The sequence below is a fragment of the Vigna unguiculata genome, chromosome 2 (assembly GCF_004118075.2).
Source record: "Vigna unguiculata cultivar IT97K-499-35 chromosome 2, ASM411807v1, whole genome shotgun sequence".
NCBI lineage: Eukaryota > Viridiplantae > Streptophyta > Magnoliopsida > Fabales > Fabaceae > Vigna > Vigna unguiculata.
In genome coordinates this window covers 18,423,671-18,434,828 of record NC_040280.1, presented here as the reverse complement: position 1 = coordinate 18,434,828, position 11,158 = coordinate 18,423,671, and the positions used below count along the sequence as shown (strand labels likewise).

General features: G+C 28.9%; 1 protein-coding gene across 1 annotated transcript; it reads right to left on the bottom strand.

Annotated features, from left to right (window-relative positions):
- Positions 1 to 1,329: 1,329 nt before the first annotated feature.
- Positions 1,330 to 2,615, bottom strand: LOC114174544. Its single transcript, XM_028059380.1, has 5 exons — positions 2,484 to 2,615; positions 2,250 to 2,404; positions 2,039 to 2,159; positions 1,625 to 1,702; positions 1,330 to 1,539 (listed from the first exon to the last, which is right to left on the bottom strand). Exons 1-5 carry the CDS (start codon positions 2,613 to 2,615, stop codon positions 1,330 to 1,332), a joined length of 696 nt encoding a protein of 231 aa, XP_027915181.1.
- Between the last annotated feature and the right edge of the window lie 8,543 nt (positions 2,616 to 11,158).

The following is an 11,158-nucleotide window of genomic DNA, read 5'->3' as shown; positions in this document are numbered from 1 at the left end:
TCATCTATTAAAGTCCATTGACGCTCAAGATCGTCATCATAAAGAATGGCGAATGCATGATCCAGAAAACCAACAGCCTCCAAAGATAGAATTTTTTTAACAAAAACATAGATTAGTTAAGGTCAAAATGAGGATATTGATTGCAAATCCGTCACACAAATAAAAAGAGTAGAAGAATTCTTGTAAGAGAAAAAATGTCTGAAAGAATTGACGAAGAACGTACCTCGTCCTGAAGGTGAATAATAGAGAACTGGTACCTACTCATTCTATTAATAACGTCTTCTTCATTGAAGTTGTATTCCATTTGCTTGGACTTTGAGAGAGATAGTAGAGAAAAAGTTGGAAGAATGTAGAATATGATTGAACTGATCTTCATGGTAGAATGGAGATGAATATTTATTTATAGAAGATAAATGACACATGAAAAGACGGGATGATTACAAATAGATTCTTAAACAGTAATGTAATTATTACTGCCTTGGAAAACGGGAAGACGATTACAAAAGAATATAACATTACAAACATATAACATTATTAAAGATATATTAAATTATTCTATTATGCTATAAAATATCATAATATAATATATGTAATAAATAACAATAACAATTTTCCAACTATATTTCAACCTCTGAAGTTTAGATATTTAGATATTTATATATAACATAAAATCTTGATAATATAATACAATAACATAAATCAAGGTACTAAGTTAAAATATAATATTTCATTCCAATTTTTTGTATATATATATATATATATATCAAAATTTTAATGTACAATATTTAATAAGTTAGTAATTAACAGAAGATAACTGACTCAAAATTGTATATGGCATCCAATTCTGTTGTGACAACTTAAAATCTATCAACAGATAATTGCTTTGCCATATTTATCTTATTTATGAAAAGGAATTTTTATAAAAAATCGACATTTATAAATTCTGTTTCCAGAAAAAATAGATATATCTTATTTATGAGTCACAAAAGTTTTCACAAACTATCTTTTTCACAAAATATATGTTATTTATGACTTTAATTACATCATGGTACAAAATAACATCAATTTTGATAAGTTTTGATGTAGTTGGCAGTCATATTTGTTGACAAAAATTGAAAAATGTCAACAATATCTTATAGACCAGCCTATGAAAAAAATTATAATTCTAAATAATGTAACTCACAAGCGCATAATATAGTTATCATCAAATTGAACATAGAAGTTGTAGTTCAAATGAAATTAAAGACAAAACGATGCGTAGACATATTACAGTCCCAAAATGAAAGGCATAAAAAAATTGTCTTGAAATAGAATAACTAAAATCATATCTCAATTCACTGCTTTTTCCTTCTTAATATTTCTTTTTAAAAGCTTCAATGGAACATTGTCTTCTTCGATGGAGTCAAGTGATGCAGTCTTCTTTCCATATTCTCTCTTATGTGAATTGTTACCATCATCATTGGTTGGATTATCTTCGATTAGTTCAAGTGATTGGGATCCAGACTCAATTGTTTCTTTGGTAAATCGGACTAATAAATCCTAAAGTACATGTTCAAAATGGATAACATTAATAAAAGTAATAAAAAAAGACATCATTAAAAATAAAATTATATCATTTGTATACCTCTGCAATATCAACGGTGGACTCATTGACTACACACATTTTTTCCCTACTAAACTCACCATTCTCAGCATAAACATCCTTCAAATAGGTATGAATAATGAGATTATAAAAAAGACAAAGATAACTGAAATTTTTAATCTACCAAATTAATTGGAAATTATATCTTACCACAGATTTCATGGAAGAATCATTGAACTTTTGAATTATATCATCATCAACACATATTTTCTTCACTCTAAAAGACTGCTCAAGTTTGAAATTCTAATCGTTCCTACTTTCGACTTTAAAAAGCAGACTTTTATCAACTAACTCATCAAACTCCTTAGGCAAATTTCCAGAAGCATTCATCTACAAAAACAAAATAATTAAAGATAGTGTAATTACATATATAAGTGGATATATTGAAGAGTATACCTTATCATGAGTGTCTAACATATCAGCACAAGTTCTTTTGAAAAGGGTGGTTGCATCCCTATCAAAGAGGACAAATGTGGTTGAATCGGAAGAGTCAATAACTCGGATCTCAATCCTATATCTGAAAATTGAATAAAAAAATTAATGAACAAAAGTTGTAATTACAATGTTGTTTTAAATTCACATTAATATTAATAAACAATAAGTTAACCTTGGAAAGACTTTTATAACATGTTTGTTACACTTCTCACAAAAGAACATCTTGGAATCTGGATAAACAGCTTTGTTGCACACACAAGCAGTATACCACCAGTCATCGTCACCCAAAATATGCTTAATTGTTCCAAACAATATGTAAGTGGTGATCTTTCAATATAAAAAAGATTAATGAAGAGATTATTGTGAACAACAAAATTTGATAAAAAATAAAAAAAAATATTCTAACCTCTTTACAATCTTTTAGACCTTGAATGGTGGTCCTAGGTGTAAGTGTTAAAAAGTCTTCTTCCACAGTATTTTTGGAACTCTGAGAAAGTTGCGTTAATCCTTGAGAGGGAGATTCATTGTTCTCAAACATTCTGTGGAATACAAAATATAGTTGTTCTCATAAACAATAAATCTATTATTGAATGTATAGATCTGAAAGATCAAGTTGAGGAAATGAAGGATAATTTGCATTATAAAGTAACCAAAATATAGTTACCAAAATGGATTATAAAGTTTGAATAAACTGAAGAAAAATTTGAATATTACCTTGATTTCAATTCAGATGCTTCCTTGAAGTTAACATTGTACTTAATACGGGTGCAGAACTTACAATTTTGAACTTGAACCTTATCTATATTTAAAAATATAGTGTATGTGAGAGTAACATGGCATAAGTAGTACTAACTACTTTGTAAAATAAGAAAATTTTACCTTGAAAAGTTTTGACTTTCGCAAATTCTATACTTACAGCAGCATTTTGTACTTCTCCACTTGAAAGAAATACATTCAGTTCATCCACATAAATACCAAACAAAGTACATTCTATTCGAAACCTAAAGATTCAAAAAATGTTATGTGAAAACGTTATTTGAACAGAAATATAAAAGGAATGTAGTATAGTATAGATATAGAATACCCATCATCTTCTATTGCTATGACATTTAATTTTGTTGTCTTTCCATTAACTTGCAATTCTCTTTCAGTCCCCACTCCGACCAGTAATCCCAAGATATCTAAAATGCCATTCATAAATGTTATATCATATACTTTAACAATAAATGTTTATAAAAAAATATGAATAGTATTGGAACTAAAAATATTAACTTACCAACTAAATAATCAGTATCAAATGCAGTGGTTGTCAATAAGGACAAAGGTGTGTATTGTGGTTTCATATCAGGAACCAAGTTAACATTAACCAAAGAAACTTTTGTACCAAACTGAAAATTTATCTTATAAGGGTGGTGTGTAGTTCTGTATATTCCAGAATTCGGAGCCACATTGAAATTTTTTATGGCATAAACATGGCCTTCAGAAATCTCATTCTGAAATTTGTAAATTAGAGTACGTCTAATTGAAGCATGTATTTTAGAACCCTGAAACAGATCAATAGAACATATATAAATATAATTATAAATATGTTTAACATACACATATTTTATTAATTCAAATTTGTAAAATAAAGTACGTCTAATGGAAGCATGTAAAGAATAACATGAATAATAACCTCTTTGTCTTGAATAACGAACTCCATGGAAAAAGGACACCTCTGTTTACTGAAATTAGGAACAAACCATGAACGAATGACCCTAACGATGATATTCCAATTTTCCTTCTAGGGAGTTACTTCGCTTACGTTCTGGCTTTGGTTTGGAACTTCACAGAGAGACATGTTGAACTCACAACAACAATATTCAAAAATGAGAAGTAAAAAAGTCAGTATTAGATTCGTGACATATGTATACTCACATAGAGAAAATAGGAACTAATAAGACAAAATTGTAATTCATACAACTAAAAAAAATAGAACCAAATAAAAGGTTCAAAGCACCTATATCAGAAACTATTTTTGATGGGTCAAAGGAGAGTAAAAGAAGTGTAAGGATTAATCAAAACATGGATATGGCAATTTTTAAAAAAATAAAGGTTCAGATGTTAGCCGCTGATAAAATTTGAAATGGTAAAAGAAAGCAAAAAGTAGAATATATTCAAATAAGGACTCTTCAAACATGGAGTACTAACCTTTTCACAGAAGTCATGCCAATATATATTAGTGAAAACTGCAAAAAATAGCTATTGATGTCAGAAGAAATTAAATATTCATATTGATTTATTCACAGGTTTCATAGAAAAGGAAAATTAATAGAGAAGCATTATGATGAAGATAAAGCATGAAGCAGATTACTTTAAAGTGACTACATAAATTCTTGGCGTGATGGATTGAGCAGTGAACCATTAATTGAATCAGTAATGTGGAAACAATGAAAATCTGCAAATACATATTGGTGTATAAAGCATTCACGAAATAAGAAATGTAGAAAAAAGTTATAGCAAACCTTAATTTCTTAGACGAAAACTCAGAACTGCAAATCTCATTTCATTTCTTCTGTACAGCAAAACTACTATATTTGTATATAAAAACAAATGAAGTACATACCTTTGATGACTGGAAAGGTTAATGGCTTGTAAGAATCTGTTAATGGTTGTAAAACGTGGTCTGGATGAAGCAACTGTGTTGGATTTCTACAAAAAGTCAAATAAAAGTGTGGTGTACAAAAGCCCTAGAATCTTCGAGGAGAAGCAACTATGTTAGAAACTTTGAGGAGAAGCAACTGTGATGGATTATTTAAGTTAATAACGTTAAAAATTATAATAAAAAATAATATAAATAGTAAAATTAAATATGTAATGAAATGACGGATGCTTACAGCAGAAGAAAATCTCGTGGAAGGTGGAAGATACAGAAACATAATGAAGCAGTGGAAAATGTCATATCAATTGACATTGAAAAACCATATTTGAAAAGTTTTTGAAATATTTAGAAATTAAAATAAGTATTATAAGGGATGTGTATGAAAAATCTTCTGGAAAGTGTTATATTTAAATTAATATAAAAAATTTTAAAAACGCAGAGAGATGATATGATTTGTGTCTGACAATAATTAAATGCCAAAGATTTTCGTATATGGCAGAAGATATGGAGCAGTTAAGAGTAAATAACTTTGCAGAAGTTGAAAATACAAATAGTTAAACATATACATATATATAATATAATAATAAACCAAAAAAATTGATACAAAAATTATAGATTATGAATCTGTTAAGTAATATTGTTTATCGATTCTTCATAGGCGATGATAATAATCATTTATATTAAGAAGAACATTGACATCCTTGCTTGCTTGTTCACCGTCAACCTCAAAAAGAATTAAATCTTTTCCGTCCAGTCCATGAACTTCACGAAAACGTTTCCATTCACTTCCTATCTTCACTGATCTAGCTCTAATAAACAACTTGCATTCAACTCGTGCCTTTGGACCGTAAAGCACAATGTCTGAGAGCTGACTGTTGGCAAAATATTTACGTAAGTCTGAATTTAAATCTTGCAAATAAAAAATAGAAGAAATAATATGAAAAAGAATTCATTTTTTATGTCTCAAGGTTAAAAAGAATACATGAAATTTTGTGTACATATTCTAAGAAATGAACAAAAAAAGAAAAAAAATCACCAGAAAGCTTGCTTTGCAGTTGTACTTAGAAAGCCGGAACTCAAAATGAATTAACTTGGACCTTATCAGAGGAGCATTTGTTCGAACATGACTTAGGAATTTATGGACAGTTGATTCTGAACAGTGATCGTAAAAGTGTATTTCAAAAGCAGAATTTCCAGTATGCCTTAAATAACATAGTTTGGGTGGTTTGACTTGATAAAACTTTCTTATATCAACCCAGCCATCAGTAATTCGCGGACCATAAGTATTCATGTTGAAGGTAACATGGTGAACATGGCCTTTTTTATCAGAAATATTCCAACGTGGCCCTAATTCATGGCCTAATTGAATGACAAATAATCGGTTGACAAACGCAAAATCCTTGTAAATAAAAGCAATATAAAAAAAATATTAGTTAACGAAAATCAGAGAACAATAATGGTAAATAATGTATAAGAAGCAAGTTCAGAAAAACCTAGTCTTCCATGAAAATAGTAAAGAATCCACCTTTCCACTTTGAGGCAAGTATGGATTGTTCACCAAGGATGCATTGCTTAGTGGTCATCTGTTAAATTGGTAAGATAGGTTTTTTTTTGGCAAAAAAAACTAACCGCACTCTAAAAATGTAGAAGAAATTGTTGAAGATGATGAACAAAACAAATTATAAGAATGTCTGGTTAAAAAATGAAAGAAAGATGATGAATAGAACCGATTATAAAAACGACTAGTTACAAAAATGAAAGAAAGATGATGAACAGAAACGATTATAAAAATGACTGGTTAGAAAAATGAAAGAAAGATAATGATCAGAACCGATTATAAAAACGTCTGGTTAGAAAAATGAAACAAAGATGATGATCAGAATCGATTATAAAAAAGTCTGCTTATAAAAATATGCATAGCAGATGGCGAGAAAGAAAGATGGCGAGAAGATATAGGAGATAAAGAGAAGTATAGTTCATAAAAGGGTGTTCTTCATACAAATTGAAGAGTTTAACAGTCATACCTTTCTGTAATGGATAAGAACTTCTTCAAATGGCAGTGGATGGCTGGTAATCGCAGTGTAATGGTGTTAAGGTGAAGCAGAGAAGATAAGTGGAAATTTGGAGACGCAAATGAGCTATGAAATGTGAATTGGCATAATCGTGAAAAAAATATTAAGTATAGCAGTGGAAGAGTCTGCACAATGAGAGAGGTATGACGATGCAACAGACAGTGCAATCATCATTCTCGTGAGAAGTGAAAAACATAATGAGAAAAATATTTAAAAAACTTAAACGTCTCTTGGAAACCAAAATCGTAATTAATTTAATCGGCTGAATCAGTTCAAATAATGAATAAGTGTGGCAGATGATCGAGGAGTTGAATCATCATTATCTCGAGTAGTGCAAAAATTAATGCGGGGAATATTGATAGACAGGTTGATTTAAAATTAAATAAAAGCATTATTTATTGTGATTTCCAATGTGTTACAATGTTTCATACTTCTGTAGTATTAATTGAATATTAAAAATTAAAGATTTAAAGATTTTTATACAATGATGTTGGAAAGCGAATGTTTTAATACTTTATAATTAATATTTACGTTAAATAGTTCTCTTCATTTACGTTAAATTGTTTTTGGTTAAAGTTCAGATTTAAATGTATTAGATTTATTTGATAAAAATATAATAGTGTTTAATCTATTTCATAAAAAACTTAAAAATTAAAATAATTACGTTTAAAAAACTCGTCAACATAAAACGAAAAAAACAATTAACTTCATACACAGTAAATCTTTAAAAGCAAACACAAAGAGTAATATATATAATAAGTGCATACAAAATATAAGTCCACTTCAAATCTTATTTTATATATATATATATATATAAAAGAAGATTAACAAAAATAAAATACTAAATGTTATAATTTAAAACCAAATTAAGCGATAAAAAACTTTGATATGGATGCTTGTTCTGTCACCTTCAACTTTAAAAAACAGCTCACGATGATCATCTGCAGAAAGTTGATGAAGATTACAAAAATTTTTCCAGCCAGTTCCAATCTTAACAGAATTACGTCTTATGATCAATTTACATTCGACTTCTCCCATTGGTCCGTGTAGAACAATAGATCTAAGTCCACTATTTTTAAAATAACTGGCAAATTCTTTTTTCAAATACTGCAACAAAAAGGATAAAAGATCTTACTTATTAAGAAGCCATGTAAATAAATAATAAAGAAAAAAAAACTAACCAAGTGGCCGGCTTGACAGTAGTATGTGGATAGTTGAACTTCAAAATGCTTTAAGTTTGACATATGTAGAGGACGACGGATAGAAAGATGGTTGAAGAAGTTGGCTTTCAATGTTGAGTCGCAAGCACATTTAGAGACGTGTAGTTGGAAAGACGAATTTCCGAAATATTTGAAGACAACCAATTTGTCAAACTGATCTGCATAAAAAGATATTAAATCATTCCAGCCTTGGGTGATCATTGGAGTGTGAATATTCATGTTGTACGTAACATTATGAACATTCCTGTTGTAATCAACAATGGTCCACTGTGAACCAAGGTCCTTCAAATTACGTATTATGGAGAGTCGGTCAACGTGTCCAAAATCCTTCAAAGATAAGGAAGTTTAGAATAAAGAAATACAAACAAAGAATACAAAGGAATGTAAAGGAATAAAAACAATACATGGTCTTTCAAAAACATAGTCACGAATCCGCCAAGCATTTTGCCAGAAAGTATGGCTTGTGGTTTGCGCACGGATTCCATTGTTTGAGAACAAAGTGGGGATGAAGAATAATTTTAAGAGAAGATAATGGGTCACAGAAGAGAAATAATTATGTATAATTTTAAGACTGAAGTAAAAAAAAATTAATGGTTCCATTAACCAAGAAAATAATTAAGTAATATTACACATTAGTTGACGTGGTAAAACCTATCTTCGTATAGTTAATGGATTAGACAAGTGTATTGTTTATGCAAAAGTTTAACATTTATCACATTTTTAACATATAATAATTTAAATAACACCTTTTGTGCTGTATGGTTCACCGCCGGATCATTGGTCAAGGGACCAAGGACAAGCGGCCTGCGGCCGCCCGCTATAGATGGACCTTCCCTTGAAACATTGATGTTGCAGTCTCTCTGTAGTGCTTTAAGGAGGCTCGCAACCAAACGTCCCTGCATTCATTTCCAATTGAACTTTGTCTCCACTTCTATGGAGACATCCTCATTTATAAGGACAGCCGGCAGGACGCACAGTCCTTCGATCAGACGGCCACACCAAAACTGGACTAGTAAGTCAAAGTTGAATTAAAGTAAAACAGATCAGTAATCAAGTTTAAAAATGTAATTGGGTCATGATTAAGTTGGTAAGGCCTTTTAACTCGCATTTATTACAACATTTATTGCTACATTCCGATCGGACTTGAAACTGACCTAAGCATCAGAGCTTTCTAGACAGGTACTCCGATCGCCGATCAACCGAGTGGGAGGAGAAAAAGACATTGAACAGAAGAAAGAGTTGAACAAGCTAGCTGAGGAGAACATTATACAAAAAAAACTAAAAGGTAATTTGAGTCTTGGAGATAGGTGTGTGACCCCTATACCCGAAACACCTTTAATATATAAATATTTAATTTTTGGAAATACCTTCATAGTTACACAATCCAAAAAATATTTTAAAAAAATATATATTCTATAATGTATTTTCCGAAACACATTTTCAAATTCAAAAAATATTGGATAATTTGGTTTACATTTAAAAAATGTATTTTAAATTGTGCAAACCGAAAAGTATGTTCAAGAATACACATTTCAGAATGTAATTTTTTTTAAATGTATTTCCGATTATATAATCCGAAAAGTATTTTTGGATTAAACATTCCGAAATGCATTGAAAAAAACTTTCGTAGTAGGCATCTTTATGTATCTTATGCGATGAGCGCGAATGCAATGAAAAATTGTAGAATGATGGATGTGAAGAAAAAGGAAATGGAAGTTGTGATAAAGAGGTGAAGAAGAAGATGAAGACGGTGGTGGAGCGGCGTAGATCCGAGAAGGGAACTGAAAAAGAAGTTGAAGATGGAGGTACAAAAATGTGACTAGTGCAAGGGTAAAAGGGAGAATAAAAATTGTATGGGAGTGCAATTAGAGAAAAGAGAAGTGCATGAAGTAGTGGCTTCATGAAAAGGTCCACACTCAATTTATTGAACCAACCCATTTTTAACTAAACCTAATATTTAACGTCTTCGTCTAAGATATTTATACCTATATATATATATATATATATATATATATATATATATATATATATATATATATATATATATATATATATATTAAAAAAAATATTCTTTTTGAAATCCACATTTATTTTTTAATTTTATCATTTAAATAATTTTTTAAAATTAAAATAATTATTTTATCAATTTTATCTTAACAATTTCTTTAAATTTAAACATTTTTTTATTTGACTGTTTTCTTAAACTTATCTATTTTTTAATTAAAAATTATCTACAAAAAAACTATTTAAAATAAATTATAAAATCTATTTATATTTAATTTCACAATAATAATAATAATAATGATTTATATTTAATTTCACAGTTATAATAACGTAGCTACATTAAAAAATTTTGGGAAATAAGTGAATTAAAATCATAAAAGAAAACCGAAGCTACATTAATATTTTTTTAAAAAAAAATCAATAATTTCAATTTAACTTATTAATAATAATGTTTCAGTTCAATTTAATTTTGATTTTAGTTTACCCTCGTTATTACATCCCATGTTTCTTTCGTTGCAATCTCGTTATGTATGCTTTCATTCCTCCTAAAAGTATGTTTGAATTTACTTACGTTTCCAATGAACATTTATGATCCACAAAACATGAATATATTCACATTAGAAGTGCGTTGAAAAGTTAATTTCAGTTCCAAAGAGATAAACAAAGCACTTAAGACAATCCGTTATACATGTAAAACAAACGTTCAAAATGTAACTGCCAGAGAGCAGAAAGCAAGGGACTTTTATTACAAATAAATAATATCTGAGAAAGTCCATGTACTTTTTCAAATTACACAATCGAAAAGGTAGGAGTGACAATTGTAAAACTTTCTCATAAAAAATTGACTTTCAAATAATTACATAATTAAAAAAAATTAAAGGCAAAGTAAAAAATTTCATATTTCTATATTAGAGAGAATGTTACCTTCAATATAAATTCTTAAAGATAATAAATTCATAGATAATTTAAATATGTTTTTTTTTTCTCTTAACTTTCAGAAAAAATCGGAAATAGTCCATTTGACCACTTTTTTTTTAAATTTATTTAATGTTTCAATATATTTCATAACTGTAATTGAGTTATTTACATCATTTAACTCATTGTTTTTTCAATGTTAACTGAGAAACAAGTTTAAAACGTCAAA